An 18,379-nucleotide genomic window follows, 5' to 3' on the forward strand; every position below is an offset into this window, starting at 1 on the left:
TTTTGTCACATAGTCTCCCTGTGTAACTCTGTCTCAGACCTCACAGAGATATACCTGCCTCTGCCTCTCTAGTGCTGGCATTTAAGGTGTTCACCATGCCTGGCCGACTACTCCCCGAAAAGCCCTGTAGAGAATGGAGAGGTTATGAGCACTGGCTGCTCTCGCAGAGGACCAGAGTTCAGTTCTCAGCACTCACGCGGTGGCTACCCTCACCTGTAACTCCAGCTCTAGGGGAATCTGATATTCTTTTCTGGCCTCCCCAGCTACACATGCAGACAACACTCATACACCTAAAGTAAAAGTAAGTTTAGTCCGATGTGGAGGCTTTAATCCCAGCAGACAGAGGCAGAGGCCAGTAGATCTCTGTGAGTTTGAGGCTGGCCTGATCTATTTAGAGATCCAGGTCAGCCAAGGCTATCTAATATGACCTTGTCTCAAAAAACAAAAACAAAAACAACAAATGTATGTGTGTTTATGTGTATATGTGTAGGCATGCATGTCACCATATGTATATGGAAGCTGGAAGACAACTTGTGGGTCCTAGAGATTAAACTCAAGTCATCAGGCTCAGAGGCAGGCCCCTTCAGCCACTGTGCCATCTTGTAAGCCCCACTTTATGCTTTGTTTATCATAACCAGCAAGCACCTTTGTCCCTATTGTTGTGTACTTGGGAACCCAAGTTGAGACCTTGTGAATTAGAAGGGTGCCCATTCCTAGTGAGATTCTGGTCTTAATCCTTCATTCTGACAAACATGAAAACTTGACCCAACCCCATGCTGACGAGGATAAGGGGAAACTGAGGCTCTCGGATGCTCTTGGTGGGGGCACAAATCAGTGATGTTCCTGTTTATTTATCCTATGTCACTTGGCATTATTTGATTATAGAGCAATTCCTTGGCCTACTGTCTATGCAATTTTATTATTTGTTTTCTCGCTTTTGCAGAGCTAAGAGCACTGCCTGGTGAGTGCCTTGGGAAGTCTGCTCTTCTACATAGCTCTAAATCCAGCCCCTTTGCCTATTGTTAGTTCTCTGGCAGAACTGCTTCTAATGTATAACTAAATGCATGCACAGGCCAGAGTGGGGACCCCAGGGGCACTTGCTGAGAATGCACAGGCACCTGGTCCTACTCTTAGCACCCTAAAACCAAACAAATTTAAAAGTCTGTGAGGGCTGAGGGGATGACTTAGGGGGGTAAAACCTTGCCTTGCAAGCATGAGGACTTGAATTTGAATCTCAGAGCCCATGGAAAGCCAGAGTCAGTAGCATGTGTGTGAAGCTCTAGCACATCAGTGCAAAGACAGATGCACTCCCAGAAACTTAAAGGCCAGCCAGCATGAAACAACAAAAAGGAGCCGATTTCAGTGGGAATGATGGCACACACTCTAATACCAGCAGTGGGAGACAGAGGCAGATGGATCTCTGTGAGTTCAAGACCACACTGGTATACTTAGTGAGTTCCAGGCCAGCCAGAGCTACATAGTAAGACCCTGTCTCAAACAAACAATAAACAAAAACCCTTCTCAAACAAGGTAGAAGGTAAGGATGGCGTCCAAAGCTGTCCCCCATCTAAGTACCATGCCTGTGAATGCATACACACGTGTCACTTTGTATACACAGAAAACATTTGAAAGCAAAGATGTCTTTCAACTTTTTAAATGGATCCCAAACACAGTCTGTGGTTTGATATCCCATGGTGGGTTTCACCCAGCCAGCAAATCTGTTCAACCCCAAAGGAGGAGACCCTATGCTAACCATGAGCGTCCTAGATTGCCCAGAAGGGATATCTGGGATCCCAAAGCTCTGAGAAGGAAACCCTATGGTTGTGCTTCTTCACTGGCCCCACTGTGCTGTGAATTAGTGGGTGAGCATCCCTGAGCAGGGTCTCTGACCCTGGGGAGCTGACTGTGGAAGGAGGAAGGGGACCTGGACGGGGATAAGACGTCTGCTAGAAAGACAAGTTCCTTCACTGTAAGATGTGGTCAGACAATGTGTAGCAGTGTGTTACATACTTTAAAATGGCTACAGATGCTGGGAAGATGGCTTAGTGGCTAGAGTACTGCCCGTGCAAGCCTGGGGCCTGAGTTTCATCCTCCAGCATCCATGTACAGAGAGTTGGGTGTAATGGTGCATGCATGGAGAAGATGGAGACAGGTGCACCCCTGAGGCTCTGGCTGGACAATCTAACCTAGAAAGCAAGTTCCAAACCCTGCCTCAAAAAAAAAAATGTGGATGGTACCTGAAGACCTCTGGCTTCCATGGGCACATATGTACACAGACATAAGAACTCAAAATCATGTAGGTATGCACACATGTATGAGCGCACATGCACACATACATGCACACCTGCACACACACCACATGCAAGCTGAGAGGCAAAAGAAATTGTGTGGGTGTATTGGTTTTCTGTCACTGCCATACACCTGAGGTCATCAACTTGTAAGGAGGGAGGGAAGGATGATTCCAACTCATAGCTGGAAGGTTCCTGTCAACTGTCACTCATTTCTGTCCCCGTTGTGTTGCAGAAGCCGCTGCTTCCGTCGTAGCAGCAGGGAACAGAGAGGGAGGTCAGAAATAAGTCAGGACAGGAGCTCAAGACGGAAGCCAATGCAGAGGCCACGGAGAGGTGCTGCTTACTAGCTGGCTTCCTCTGGCTTGCTCAGCCTGCTTTCTTATAAACCCAAGGGTAGCACTGCCCACAGTGAGCTGGGCCCTTCCTCCCACACCAACTTGTAAGAAAATGCCCCACAGACTTGCCTATGGGCCAATCTTATGGAGACATTTTCTCAGTTAAGATTTCCTCTTTCCAGACATGTCTAAATTTGTCAAACTGACCGAAAAGCAACCAGCACAGCACTCTAGGCCCATCATGGGGTCCATCACCTCCCATTTATGCTAAGAGGCTGGAAACATTTAAGGTGGGAACCATAAGAGTAGTGTAACACACATGGTCACTGGCACAAGCTAGCCAGGCTACAGTGTAGCCATGCTACAGCAGACCACCTGCAGAGGCTGCTGACAGTGCAGTAGCAAGAAGGCTCACTGCTCTTGTAAGACTGCCTCCATTCCTGCACCTACATAGGGAAGTTCACAACAGCCTAGCTCTAGGGTATCTGGTAACCTCTGCTAGCCTGTGTGGGCACGCACACACACTCACACACACACATACACATTCATGCACACACACATGCACATACACACTCATGTATCCTCTGCTGGCCTGTGTGGGCACACACACACACACACTCATGCACATGCACATGCACACTCATGTATCCTCTGCTGGCCTGTGTGGGCACACACACACTCATGCACACGTACATGCACATACACACTCATGTATCCTCTGCTGGTCAGTGTGGGCACACACACACTCATGCACATGCACATACACACTCATGTATCCTCTGCTGGTCAGTATGGGCACACACACTCACACACATACTTGACACACATGCACATACAAATATTAAAATCTAATTCTGTAATCCACAATTATCTTCAGTTTGTATCTACTTGTGTAAAATGTAACTTAAAAACATTTCTTAGATGGATTTTTTTTTCCGAGGCAGGGTTTCTCTGTATAGTCCTGGCTGTCCTGGAGCTCACTTTGTAGACCAGGCTGTCCTCGAACTCAGAAATCTGCCTGCCTCTGCCTCCCAAGTGTTGGGATTAAAGGCACACACCACCACCGCCCGGTAGATGGAATTATTTTTTAAAGGTGGAGGCCATGGCTGTGCATGCCTTCTGTGTACAAGGCCCTGAGTTCCAATCTTGACACTGTCAAAAAAGTAAAGAAACAAAGGAATAAATAAGATGCAGAATATAGAGAGTATGAGAAAAGGGAAGCCTATGTAGGAGAAGTCTATATTAGTTGTTACATTTGGGGCCTGGAGAGATGCCTGAGGTTTTAAAGCATGGAATGGACCTGAATTCACTTCCCATACCCACATCAGGTGGCCATGGCCACCATAACCCTGGTCTTCTTCTGGCCTCATGAGCATCTGTATACACATGGCACATCTGTGTACATCTGCACGCACACACACACACACACACAAATAAACACACACCACATGAAAATAAATACTTATTTTTAAATATTTAGAAATAATTATTATATCCATTCACATAAAAGAAATGTCTAGTGTATCTGGTGTGCATACATCCACGTGTGTGCACCTTGCCTGCACGTAGAGGCCAGAGCAGGATACGGAGTCCTGCTGTGTCGCTCACCTGTTATGTCTGGGTGGGTGCACATGCATTTGGAGGTGGGGGGACAGCCTGAGGTGGTGTCCTCAGGCACCCCGCCCACCTCCCTAGAGATCTGACGTCTCACCAGCCTGGAGCTCACTGACTAGGCTAGACTGGTTGGCCAGTGAGTCTCCTGTCACAGCACTAGGATTACAAGTGTCCTCCACTTGGTCCAGGTTTGGTATGAGTTTTGGGGTTGAACTTGGATCTTTGTGGTTTGGGGACAAGCACTTACTGACTGAGCCATCCCCTGGCCCCAAATATCTGTTTAATGTGTGTTTTCCTTGAGTGGCAGCTTTCACATGGGTGGAAATTCATTCCGCCTTCATCTTGTCTCCAGCTCGGTGCCTAGTAAGAGCAGCTCACCATTAAGGAGACCCCCTAATCCGAACATCTAAAAAGCAACAAGCCCCACACAGCCACATAATGCTGCAAGTGGAAAGACCACACTGCGCACTTGGGAAAGCCAGGATCCGATCCGTCACCCCTCAGCCTGGGAGGCTTTGGAGCATGGAACTCCCATACTGAGAGTTCTCAGCAGCGCACCCTGTTCCCTCCCTCTTGCCCTCTCATGTGGCTTCCACACTGAGGACCATCCCGGGTCTCACCCTCTCCATCCTTTCCCTGACAGGGTCTCCCTTCGCCAGAGCCAGCATCAAAAGTGCCAAGCTGGAGAACTCAACTTTTTTTCACAAAAAGGAGAGAAGAATGCGTTTCTACATCCGCCGCATGGTCAAAACTCAGGCCTTCTACTGGACCGTGCTCAGTCTGGTAGCCCTCAACACGCTGTGCGTCGCCATCGTCCACTACAACCAGCCAGAGTGGCTCTCCGACTTCCTCTGTGAGTGCGACTCTCAGACATTTGCTCTCTGCTGGCTTTCTTGGCCCTTCCTGAACCTGCCCTTGCCTATGGCCTTGTCGGCAGCTGAAACAGGGGCCACGCAGCTGCTGCCACAAATGGTGCCTGCTTTAGGCTGGTGTTAGCAGGAGACCCGAGGCAGCTAAGGGAGCAAAGACAGAAGCGTTCGGTAGCCCATGGTCTGTCAGGGTCAAGGGCATGATGCTACCTGCGTTGGCTTAGCTCTGGCAGAACCTCCAGGTGAATGATCTGGGGTTGGAAGGAATGTGTTGCAGAGCCTGTGGTCACACTTACAGCCAGGGAGCTAAGACAGACACACAGACAGACAGACATCAAAAGAAAAGAAAAGAAAAGAAAAGAAAAGAAAAGAAAAGAGATAGGAACTGGCTAGATGGCTCAGGTGTCAAGCCTGGAAACATGAGTTGATTTCCAAAACCCACACGATAGAAAGTGAAAACGGATTCCCAAAAGCCCTCTAACTCCGCAGGAGCACTGTTGTCACGGTCATGCACACACATACACACACATACACACGTGTGTGTGCGTGCACACATGCATACGCACACATGCATGCACACACAGTAGTAAAACAAAAAGACATGCAGAAAGTTAGAGACAGGTAGAAATAGATATAAATGCAAAAACAGAGACAGCAAGCTATAGGCAGTGACAGACAGACAGACAGACTGACTGACTCAGAGTAAGGCAGGCAGGCAGCAAGGACACCGTTCCCACTCTATAGTCCAGCCTCCAGTGACACAAACCTTTGAAAGGGATACAGAACACAACCAGCCTTGCCCAGCCTGTCTTCCTCTCAGTCCTGAGAGTCCAAAGCCAGGAGTCAGGCTGTTGTTTCTTTTTCTTTCTTTCTTTCTTTCTTTCTTTTTTAAAGATTTATTTATTTATTATATGTAAGTACACTGTAGCTGCTTTGGACACACCAGAAGAGGGCGTCAGATCTCATTACGGATGGTTGTGAGCCACCATGTGATTGCTGGGATTTGAACTCTGGACCTCTGGAAGAGCAGCTAGTGCTCTGAACCGCTGAGTCATCTCTCCAGCCCCCAGGCTGCTGTTTCTAAGTGAGACACAGGAATACTGATGAAGTGCAGGTGGAGGAGACAGAAGACAGACCACGAGAGAGCCACACAGAGACAGTATCGTGTGTTTAACCCTGCGAGCATGACTCAGAATGTCCATGTGATACGAACTTTCAAGTCAGGAACCTTAGAACTGCATGTGCCCTGCAGATAGTGACGGCCTCTCCCTCCCCTCCTCTGAGTACTAGAGACAGAACTCTGGGATTTACATGTAGTGAGCAGGGGCTCTAACCACTGAGCCACACTCACAACCCACACTAGGGGATTCTAGACCCCTGACCCCGACTCCCTTCTTTGTTCAAACTTCTACTTCTCTCTCTCTCCTCTCTTCCTGTTTCTTTTGCCTCCCATCTACCCAGGGCTCATTTTTAGAAAACCCCTCTAACACATGTGGGCACATCTAACTTTGTCAGCCAAGCCAGGAGGACCCTTGGGGGGTTTGTCCTCTAGCCTCTACCCAGATTTTCAGGATTTACCTAAACTGAGCATGGGCCTTGGAAGGTGGGAGCCCCCAGGCCCAGAAAAACTCTAAGGAATCATCAGAAAAGGATGTGGGCCTGACAAGGGTGTGGACCCCCTGGCTCGCCTCTGAAGCTCCCTTGAGAACTACTAAACATTTTTCTGCCTCCCAGAGTCGTTCTGAGCTGCTTGCTGCCCTTGTTCAGAGTGGCCTAGGACAGCTATAAGGGATAGTCATGCCTTTGACCTAGAAAGTCCCAGATTGTGTTTCAGAGGACTGATTCCTTGAACCTCCGTGGTCCCAGGCCTGTTGTCTTACCCCACAGGACACCCCAAGGGGACCGTTCTTTATCTGAGCCTGACCTCCTTCCACGCTGCCTAATTGCGTCTGGTCCCTCCGGAGCCGTGTGAACAAGGGCTTGTTATTTCTCGATACGACCTCTCCTTGTACACTATTTTTACTTGCCTATTTTCCTCCACTAATCATCTTGCAGTCTGCCCTGGTTATGGAAACAGGGGATTAGGGCTTCCTGCCTGGAGGCTTTGGTGTGTAGACATCTTTTAGTTAACCCTGTTTTCCAGTTACGAAAAAAGACAGAGAGGTGAAGGAACTTTTCCCAGGTCACAGAGCTTATAAAGGACGAATCCAGGATTTGAACCCAGGCAATTGCATTCCTAAATCCAACCAGTGTCTGATGGTGGAGTCTGTGACATCTCAATGCCTGTCCTACCCGTAGATCCAGACTGTAATCCATTGATCAGAGGCCTTCAGTCCTAAGGCAATCTGTAAGCCACAAAGGATGAAGCAGTGTGACTGGAAGATGTAGCTCAGTTTTGAAGGACTGCTGACCAGAACAAGGGAGCCCCCTTGGGGTCAATGAGATGAGTACCCAGGTCTTGTAATCTCTGTGTGAACCTGATAGAAGGTTCTCCAGTGCTCTGGTGTTGTGTGTTACTAACTCCCATGCTTCCATGGTAACTAAGGGGCAAGCATCTCAGAGACTTCTGTCCTCATAGAGCTACCCTACTATATCTCAGAGGGGCAGGATGTTATAAGCAGATCTGCTTCCCTAGCTGCTCTGTCTTCAACACAAAGAGTCTCTCCCCAAAATAAGGAGCTTCTGAGGATCCGACAAACCAAGGCAAGCTTTGACAAGAAATAGCAATAAGAGATATTTAGAAATCAATTCAAAGCACCTCCTAAAGCATGACCTAGCTCGGGCTCTTGACAATCATCTTAGTTAATCCATACTGCTGTAACAAAATACCTGAGGCTGGGTAAATTAAAAACTACAGACATTTTCTTTCTTGAATTTCTGGAGCCTGAGATGTCTACATATGGCATTCATGGAGGCTTGGTTGTCTACTGGGAAGTTTTTCTCTGCCCTCAATGCCCTGTCCTCTGGGAAGGTTGAATAAAAAAGCCAGAAGATGAACACCTACATCAAGCCCCTTTATAGGCACATCTGGTGGTGTTCACAGGGCTGGCTCGAAGGCTTGGTTCCTCTTCAGCCATCTTGCACTGTTCCAGCAGCTTTATATACCACGGGAACCACTTCCTTTGGGGAATAACTCTCCGTGTGGGTTTTAGAGCCAGGTGTGGGGCATACCTTTAATCCCAACACTAGGGAGGCAGGGGAGGAAGATCCCTGTGAGTTTCAAGCTAGCCTAGTCTACAGAGGAATGCCAAGACTAGGTAGAGAGACCCTGTGCCTCAATAAGCAAATTATGGCAGATTTCCAGAGAGGAGCACAGACATTCAGACCATGGCAGGCAGTTATCCAACAGAACAGAACTAGCTCTGGCTCTGGAGCCGTGATCATGAAGTTTGTAGAGATTACAGACATTCAAACCATGGCAGGCAGTTATCCAACAGAACTGAACTAGCTCTGGCTCTGGAGCCATAATCATGAAGTTTGTAGAGATTACTTTGAATCCTCAGTCTTTCCTTTTCTTTAACTTCCTTTTACCTGCTGTTTTGTTTTGTTGGCTGCAGTGCAGAAATGGAGCCCAGGGTTTTACACTGCTGGGCTGGCACTCAATCACTGAACTCTCCACTGGGGAATTCTAGGCAGAGGCTCTACCACTAAGCCACACCCCCAGGGCCTCACTGTGGGGATTCTAGACTGGCTTTCCACTGCTGATTCAAGGCCCTCCGCCTCTCACTGTCTAGTTCCAGGCAGGCATTCCACATATGTTTGGCTGTACCTGAAATCCAGTTAGTACCTCACTAAATGTAATAAGCCACACGGAGATCCATCAGTCAACACAAAGACTTGGTCCCTAGCATTATCCCACACCCAACTTTCCCCATCAGACCAGGGTAAGAACTGTTCGCTGAATACACACTGGGTTTTCTCTCACTCTTTCAAGACTGGCCTACATTTGGATGGTTGTTAGGAGATTGGAAACAGTGGGTCCTGTTCTGTTGCAGAAGAGAAACTGAAGCCATGGAGAAAGAATCTGTGCTGTGATATACGGAGTGTCCTATCTTCCTCCCTGCCTGCCAGGGAGACACAAGAAGGACAGAGGTGTGGGACCTTCCCCACAGCCTGAGCCAAGCTTCTTCCTTTCCCTTCTAGACTATGCAGAATTCATTTTCTTAGGACTCTTTATGTCCGAAATGTTTATAAAAATGTACGGGCTCGGGACGCGGCCTTACTTCCACTCTTCCTTCAACTGCTTTGACTGTGGGGTGAGTATTGCGTTTTCTCAGCCCCTTGCTCTGCATCTCATCAGCAATGACTGATACCTGGGGACTTCATAGTAAAGGGGAGGAAGCCGGGTGGTGGAGGTGGTAGTGATGGGGGTGGCGGTGGTGGCAGTGACGGTGGTGGTGACGGTGAAGGTGGCCGCGGCCGTGGGTGGCAGTGGCGGCGGCGGTGATGGTGGTGGTGGTGGTGGTGGTGATGCTGATATGGTCACCTCTGGATGTGTGGTGAGCAGGAAAGAAGGAGGGGGGCATCAAGGACACACAGCTGCTGTCACCAAGTTGGGACAGCTTAAGCTATCTTAGGAAAGTTAAGATAGGAAACCCAGTGGTTCTGCTGTGAGTGAAGAATGGAACTAATTTCTAATTTTAAATCTCAAGGCAGCCAGGCAGTGGTGGTACACGCCTTTAATCCCAGAACTTGCGAGGCAGAGGCAGGCAGATCTCTGAGTCTGAGGCCAGCCTGGTCTACAGAGTGAGTTCCAGTACAGCCAGGGCTACATAGAGAAACCCTGTCTAAAAAGAAAAAAGAAAAAAGGAAAAAAAAGGAAGAAAAGAAAATAGGAGCTGGAGAGTGGAGAGATGGCTCAGCAGTTAAGAGCACTGACTGCTCTTCGTAGGACCCAGGTTCAATTTCCACATGTTGACTCACAACTGTCTATGATTGTTCTTCCAGGGGCTCTCACACAGACACACATGCAAGCACATAAAACAAAAATGAATTTTTTTTTTTAAAACCTAGGCTAGACATAGTAGCAGGCACCTTTAATCCCTGTACTTGTGAGGTAGAGACAGAAGGATCAAGAGATCAAGGCCAGGCTGGACTATATCATTCAAGATTAGTGTGTGCTTTATAGTTCAAGGCCAGCTTGGGCTACATGACACTCTGTTTTTTACAAAGAGATCTTGGGCCAGCAAGATGGCTCAGTCAGTAAAGGTGCTTGCTGCCAAGCCTACTTACCTGAGTTCAACTCCCAGAACCCACATGGTGCAAGAAGAGAACCAACTCCTGCAGGTTGTCCTCTGCCCTCCACAGGAAGATTGTGGCACACACACCCAATCATATTAATAACAACAAATAAGTAATTTTAAAATAAATAAATATAAATTTAAATGATAGGGCAAGAGAACCCTGAAGAAACCCAGAAATCTAAGGATACATAATATCTAATTCCATTTCTATGAAGTGGCCAAGTAGGCAGAGCCACAGACATCAGCACTGAGGCTCAGACCCCGTGGGTGGGGCCTGAGTGGGTGGGGCCTTCTGCTGCTGTAATCTGGGCTGGAGTTATGTAGACAACAGTGGGCTCCTGTGGATGCCTCTGAGCTGTGCACTCAGAGGGTTAATTTTGTAGTCTGTTTCATGTCTGTGTGTGTGTGTGTGTGTAGAAAAAACTGTTTCTCTCTGTAGTCCAAGCTTGCTACCTCCAACTCCTACCTCAGCTTCTCAAGTGCTAGGATAGCAGAGATATGTGAGGGTTTGGGTTGTAAGTTTGTTTGTTTGCTTGTTTTATGGGGCTAGGGTTTCTCTGTGTAGCCCTGGCTGTCCTGATTTTGCTCTATAGACCAGGATGGCCTTGAACACAGATATCTTCCTGCCTCTGCCTCCCAAGTGCTGGGATTAAAGACGTGCACCACCACCACCTAGCCGAATGAGCCTTCAGTAAATAAAAATGTAATGGAAAAAGATGAGTTGGGGCCCATCATCTATTAGTCACTGTGACAAAATGCCTGACAGATGCCCAGGTGGTGACAGGTGACAGGTGGTAGCAGATCCCCAGGTGGTGGCAGTGCACACCTTTAGTCCCAGGAATTGGAGGCAGAGGCAGGCGGATTGCTGAGTTCCAGGACAGCCAGGGCTACACCAAGATACCCTGTTTCAAAAAATAAACACAGAAACAAAACCTGCCAGAAGCAACATAAAGGAAGAGAGGCTTTTGACCCTAGTGACAGAGGTCCTCCAGCCAGACCCCACATCCTAACAGCTTCATAGACTTCCAATGAGCAACCTAAACCTGAGCTTGCAGAGACCTTCCAGACAGACACCATCGTGTGCCCCTGAAGGCTGGACTTGGTTCAGGCTCTGGGAATGCGTTGGAGTCCTGAGGCCAGCCATGACCTTGAGACTGAGCTCTCTGCTACAGGTCATCATTGGGAGCATCTTTGAAGTCATCTGGGCTGTCATAAAACCTGGTACATCCTTTGGAATCAGCGTGTTACGAGCTCTCAGGTTATTGCGAATTTTCAAAGTCACAAAGTAAGTCTTTGAGGTTTCTTAGCACTCTGACCTTGGGATGAGGAGGGGGGGCACCCTGCCCACCCATGCATGCCTGATCCGACCCCCACTTTGGCTTCTGTCGGCAGGTACTGGGCATCTCTCAGAAACCTGGTTGTCTCCCTCCTCAACTCCATGAAGTCTATCATAAGTCTGCTGTTCCTCCTCTTCCTGTTCATCGTTGTCTTTGCCCTCTTGGGGATGCAGCTGTTCGGTGGCCAGTAAGTACTGCCTGCCTTCTTGGACTTCTCACCCAGAACTCCTACTCAGCTTCCATCACACACACGCACACACATATACACACACACATACACGCACGCGCACATGTACTGACACACATGCACACACATACATACACACATGAACAGATACACACATGCACACCCTGACCCCTTTGAGCTGACCATCATCTTGTGACTACCCTCAGGACACAAATGGTCATAGAGGGTGGTAGGCTTCTGCGTACCAGACACAGTATCTTCCTGGGAAACAGAGATACTCTAGATGTTACCATGAAACCAGAAGCTGAACCAGGACTTCAGAGTAGGAGGGCTAACATAAAATGTCCTTGCTTTCTGCAGGTTTAATTTTGATGAGGGGACTCCTCCCACGAACTTTGACACTTTTCCAGCAGCAATAATGACTGTGTTTCAGGTATGAACTTCCTCAGCCCCGATTCAGGCTCCTAAACACAGGACAGGGGCTTCCCAGCAGCCCAAGAGCATCCCTGAATTCCTCCATTTCTTCCCTTTCCCCGCTGTTTTGGAATGCTTGTTTTTATTGTTCCTGGAGATGCAGCTCAGTGCTAGAGCTTTTATTTAATACGTCATGAGGCCTGGGATTCCAGATGAAGTACAGCTAAACACAATACACACACATGAATAGCATATAGGCTGTTATACAGACCACATGGGAAAGCACCTGGGCCAGTCAGGGTACAGAAGAGCCTTGGTGAGGTCTTCCTGAGAAGGAGAAGTGGACTGTCTGCCCCGTGCTGGGAGGACTGGAAGGAGGACCCTGACAGAGCTGTTCTACATCAGAAGAACAATAGCTAAGTTCTTCCCCAGGACAAGACCATCCCTCCAAGGTCAACAGGCTCCAGCTACTTAAGTATCAGAATACAACCAGTAAAGTAGGTTGAGCATGATGCACATTGGACTGTTATCCCAGGACATGGAGTCTGGGGCAAGAGGATGTAAGAGTTCAAGGTCATCTTCAGTATACAATGAGTTTGGGGTCAGCCTGGGTTACATAAGACACTGTTGGAGAGAAAAGAAAGATAGAAAGACAGAAGGGGAGGGAGGGAGGAAGGGGAGAAGGGAAGCCAAGAAGAAAAGAGAACCCAGGGTAATGTCACACACTGGTAATCCTAACACTCAGGGGGCTGAGACTGAAGGAGCTCCAGTTCACAGCCAGGCTGTAAGACCCCACCCAAAACGAAAAGGGGAAGGCTTGGTTGATACATCTACCTATCTCCAAAGCTGGAGTCTCCACATGTTCCAGGACAAGGAGGCTTGCCTCCTTTTAGGGCACCTACCTTGAGGCTTGGAGACTGGCCCATCAGAGATCTCTAACATACTCAAATTGATTTTCTTCTTTGGGAGAGAACAGAGTATGTAGAGAACATGGCCTCCACCCTTCCTTTTCTTAATAAGCTAGCAGTTTCTAAGTAAGACCGCAAGGCTGGCTTCAGAGAGGACAGCTGTGAAGCAAAGCTGAGCCAGAGAGCAGATGATTGGCAGGCCCAAGCTCCTCCCAGGACAGGGACACCGTCTGCAGACCTCGCTGACTGTACAGACCCTGCTGATGATTGTGCAGGCTCTGTTGATTGATTGTCGCAGACCCTGTTGATGGTCTGCAGACTCTGTTGATGGTCATACCTATTGGGGGTAAGCAGATGACGTTGGCATCTGGTTATCAGAGGCCAGGGATGTTCAGCAGTGGGAAGGGCATGGGTTGCTCCTCCCAGAAAATGATCCACCCTGGACTAACAGTGCCAGGCTGAGAAGCCTGGCCACAGCAGAGGAAAATTCTAGAATTCCTTCCTATTTCCTTCATCCTCAGGAGACTAGGAATAGAAGGAAAGAAATTGGGGTGGTTTTTTTCTTGTTTTGTTTTGTTGTTTTTATTTTAAGACAGGAGGGCTGCATGTGGTAATATAGGCCTTCAATCCCAGCACTTGGGAAACAGAAGCAGGTGGATCTCTCTGAGTTTGAGGCCAGCCTGGTCTACATAGTGGGACCCTGATAATAGATAAGTGATAGATAGATAGATAGATAGATAGATAGATAGATAGATAGATAGATAGATAGATAGATAGATAGACAGACAGACAGACAGACAGACAGATGGACCAATGAGATGTCTCAGTAGGCAAAGGTGATTATTCCCAAGCCTGACAGGTTGAGTCCTATCTCTGGCACTCATATGGTGGAAGGAGAGAACTGACACTTACATTTTGTCTTCTGTTCTTCACACTAACACTATGGCATGTGTGTGTGTGTGTGTGTGAGAGAGAGAGAGAGAGAGAGAGAGAGAGAGGGAGAGGGAGAGGGAGAGGGAGAGGGAGGAGAGAGAGAGAGAGCATGTACTGCTCAAAGAGCCAGAGCTCAGTTCCCAGGACCCATGTCAGTGGCTCACAACCACTTATACATCCAGCTCCAAGGGATCTGATGCCCTCTTCCAGCCTCTGAGGACACTATAGTCTCATGCACAAACCCACAGAGACTCACACACATACACATAATTAAAATTAAAATATTTATTTTTTTAAAAGGGAGGGAAAACTTTCTTTTTAAAGGACATTAGATGATTATTTAGGGCGGGAGCCTGTGGCGCAACACAGTGCTGATGCAGCATACAGGGCCCCTAGACTCAGCACCAGCACAGAGCCCAAAGTGCCACACCAGTCTGTAAACTGAGACGGACTCTACACTCCCTCTCCTGCCTCTAAGCAGCCATTGTATCCTTCATGTCAACTTTTTAGTCTCTCTGAATGAGACTGTGCTGACCTTATTTATGTAAACTCACATCATACCACCATGTTTTTTAAGCATTTGAGCACTGCTCAGATGTCTCTTTAGAGCATGGTGTCACATGCCTGTCATACAGGGGGGTCAGTATTCAAGGTCGCCCTTAGTTATTCTGGGAGTTTGAGGGCAACCAGCCTTAAACACACACACACACACACTCGTGTGCATGTGAACAAAAAGCCTGATATCCCCTCAGTCTTCTCCATGTTCATCATAGAGGGACTGCCCCTGCCTGTGTGACCTGCCTTTGTGCACTGCCATGAGTGAGCTAAACACCTTAGCTCCCTCATCTTAGAAGACTGAACACCAACTATTCACAGTGGAATCTTGCTCCATAAATTACCCCTTTTTCATTTCTCTCTCTCTCTCTCTCTCTCTCTCTCTCTCTCTCTCTCTCTCTCTCTCTCTCTCTCTCTCTGTGTGTGTGTGTGTGTGTGTGTGTGTGTGTGTGTGTGTGTGAGAGAGAGAGAGAGAGAGAGAGAGAGAGAGAGTCTCATATAGCCCACCCTCATGCTAGCCGTATAGCTAAGACTGTCCCTCAATTCATCCTCCTGTCCATCTCCCCAGTGCTAGTATGACAGGTTTGTGCCACCAATACCTGGTTTATGTGGTCCTAGGGATAGAATCGCTGGCTTTGTACATGTTAGACACGTGCTCTGCACTTGCCACATCTACTGAGCTGCATCCCCAAACCTCCGTCCTCCTCTTCCTCCTCCTCCCCACCTCCTCCTCCTCCTCCTCTTCCTCCTCCTCCATTTCTTCCTCTTCCTTCTTGTCCTCTTCCTCCTCCTCCCCACCTCCTCCTCCTCCTCCTCTTCCTCCTCCCTTTCTTCCTCTTCATCCTTCTCCTTTTCTTCCTCTTCCTCCTCCTCCCCTCCTCTCCCTCCTTCTCCTCCAAGCAGGAATACAGGCTTCACCCTCTTGACCCCATGGGACCCTACCTCACAGGTCCCATTACCACTGGCAAATGAGCTAGGCAGGGATGCTGGCACCCAGCTCCATCCCCAGGATCCTGCCTTTTTAAAGTGTTGTTTGTTGTTAGTGACAGGGTCTTGTTAAATTGCCAAATACCAACTCACCCCGAGCTGAGCTTCTTTCTGCCTTGGAACTTGACAGGGACCCATTCAGTCCAGAGTGAACACTTCTGTCACATCAGAGAAGACGGGATAACAGCAAGCCATGAGACACCCAAGTCCCCTATTTCCCACAGCCAAGCTGAGAGCCCCAGCCACAGGCACAGAGATGGGAGTTCCCAAGGGGTCGCTGAAGACCTGGACTGGGGTTGGGCTGACAGTTGTGGCGGAAGCTGTGGCTCCTATGAGCTGGTGGCTGAGAGGGGCTGTGTGTTTGTCCCTGTCTTTCAGATCCTGACTGGCGAGGATTGGAATGAGGTCATGTATGATGGGATCAAGTCTCAGGGGGGCGTGCAGGGCGGCATGGTGTTCTCCATCTACTTCATCGTCCTCACCCTCTTCGGGAACTGTATCCTTCATGGGGACCGGGGACAGACTGGGTGTGGGCGGAGCAGGCGGGACCCAAATGCCCAGGCTCCACCAGCCCCATCAGGCCGTGTGCTTCCGTCAGCTGCTTTCCCTGACTCGACATACAGACACCCTGCTGAATGTGTTCTTGGCTATCGCAGTGGACAACCTGGCCAATGCCCAGGAGCTCACCAAGGTGGAGGGCACAGTAGCCACCTGCTCATGGCAGATCATGACAGCAGGGTTTGGAGGGATGTGGGGGCTGGGTCAGGGCTCATGCTGGGGATGGGAGCACTGGGCACCTCTCCTGGAGCCATGTCATCCCTTATCAAGACAGTTTGTAGCCCAGAAGGGGAAGAGGACAGTAAGGTGGCTGGCTACTGAGGACAGATATTCAGCTGCACCCAAAGGACGGCGCAGGGAGTGACTTGGGCCTCTGGCAGAGCTGGAGCTAGAACGCCCCTCCCCCACTTCACCCTCCTTCTGACTCCCACATGGAGCATTCCAGGGACAGCCGATAGGAAGCCAGAGACAAGGGGGCAGAGGTTGCCTGGCTGGGAAGACAGGGTGTGTCTGAGGGCTCATGGTCCCACCTGTGACCCTGTGCTGAGGAACTAGCCAGATGAAATGCCCTCAAGGGACAAGAGTAAAGAACTGTGGTGCTTCCTGTGCCGGGCTCAACCCTAGTCTCCCTTCCAGAGAAGGGAAAAGTGAGGGTCAGGAAGGTAGAATCCATGGTCGCTGATGGTATGGCAGCTACAGGCACTACTTAAAGAAACATCATGCAGCCAGTGTGGTGGTGCGTGACTGAGCACAGAGGTGAGGCAGGAGGATTGTGAGTTTAAGGCCTGTGCTACATAGAAGAACCTGTCTTCCTTCAAAAAAAAAAAAAAAAAAAAAAAAAAAAAAAAAAATATATATATATATATATATATATATATATATATATATCTCCAGCCCCATATCCTCAGTGCACATGTGGGAAAACTGGGGCCAGGGAGACTAGATACATGTGCCATACACCAGGAACTGCAAGAACAAAGATGGAGTCCTACAAAAGGGCAGAGGAGAAGAGGTGGGACAGGGAAGAAAAGCCACAAGGTGAGATGAAGCCCAGGTTTCACTCCTAATCAGTGATGCTGAATTACCCGGGGGAAAAACTGGCATCACATGCCCCTCAGGGCAGCCTCCGGCATCCCAAGTGTCCTCAGGTCCATGTAAGTCAGGCTTTGGGGGGCTTTCCGCAAAGTAGCTCATGCCCCCTGGTGGCGATAGGCCATGGATGCACCGTGCAAAAAGCACTGGACACAGTGGTGATGAGTCGAGGCCATGTGCCCAGAGATGGGTGCATCCTCCTGGGAGAAGAAAACATACAGAAACTGTACTTCGTACAATCTTGAGGTGTCGGGGACAGGGACCATCTTCCCTGCAGTCGTGGCTAGCTCTGCAGAATTAATACACAACGCTTGCAGGCAGAGTCCCACTCCCAGCCCTGGAGGGCCCCCGCCCCGCCTCCCCCCCACCCCCCGCCATGCCGAGCTTCAGCTTCACAATGTCATCCCCAGTGCCTCAGAACCCAAGACTACAAGGCTACAGGGGTAGGGGCTGCCAAGCTTCCATCTGGTGGCCCTGGCAGGAGGGAGGGAGAATTTCCCAGCCCCACCTCCGGCAGGGAAGAGCAGAAGTCTCCCACCCCAGGCACAAAGCCAAGAGTTCAGCCACCATGAAGCTGGCTGGCATGTGTCACCACAGGCCGATCCAGCCATGAGCTCATCCAAGATATAGGAGGCTAGCATGGGAAGTCAGGCCAGCTACACTCCAAAGTGAAGGTGGCCATCCCCCTGCAGACCCCAGTCTTCCCCTTCATCCGTGTGGATGGACACCTGGTTCACACTGTTGTAATCCTCAAGCAAGGGAAGGGACTTGTCTGAGCTCCATTTTACAGATACCATGCCTCATCCAGTAATCATGGACTGAGTACCTACAGTGAGCACAGCCCCGGCCTCAAAGCCAGGGAGATCACAGTGAACAAGACAGACAACAGTCCCTGCCCTGGTGGAACACGGATTCAAGTTGTAGAAGCAGGCTAGAAATTAGACACATTTTTTTCTTTTTTCTTTTTTTCTTTTTTGGTTTTTTGAGTCAGGGTTTCTCTGTGTAGCCCTGGCTGTCATGGAACTCACTCTGTAGACCAGGCTGGCCTCGAACTCA

General features: G+C 49.1%; 1 protein-coding gene across 1 annotated transcript in view; it reads left to right on the forward strand.

Annotated features, from left to right (window-relative positions):
• Positions 1–18,379, forward strand: part of LOC116067850 (voltage-dependent P/Q-type calcium channel subunit alpha-1A) — a 97,874-nt gene that overhangs the window by 3,145 nt on the left and 76,350 nt on the right. The window contains exons 3-9 of the mRNA XM_031336867.1: positions 4,884–5,093; positions 9,253–9,365; positions 11,525–11,637; positions 11,745–11,876; positions 12,237–12,309; positions 16,052–16,169; positions 16,297–16,364. Of these exons, the coding sequence (XP_031192727.1) occupies positions 4,884–5,093; positions 9,253–9,365; positions 11,525–11,637; positions 11,745–11,876; positions 12,237–12,309; positions 16,052–16,169; positions 16,297–16,364 (827 nt within the window). The remainder of the gene's footprint in view (positions 1–4,883; positions 5,094–9,252; positions 9,366–11,524; positions 11,638–11,744; positions 11,877–12,236; positions 12,310–16,051; positions 16,170–16,296; positions 16,365–18,379) is intronic.

This window comes from Mastomys coucha, unplaced genomic scaffold (genome assembly GCF_008632895.1).
Source record: "Mastomys coucha isolate ucsf_1 unplaced genomic scaffold, UCSF_Mcou_1 pScaffold22, whole genome shotgun sequence".
Taxonomy (NCBI): domain Eukaryota; kingdom Metazoa; phylum Chordata; class Mammalia; order Rodentia; family Muridae; genus Mastomys; species Mastomys coucha.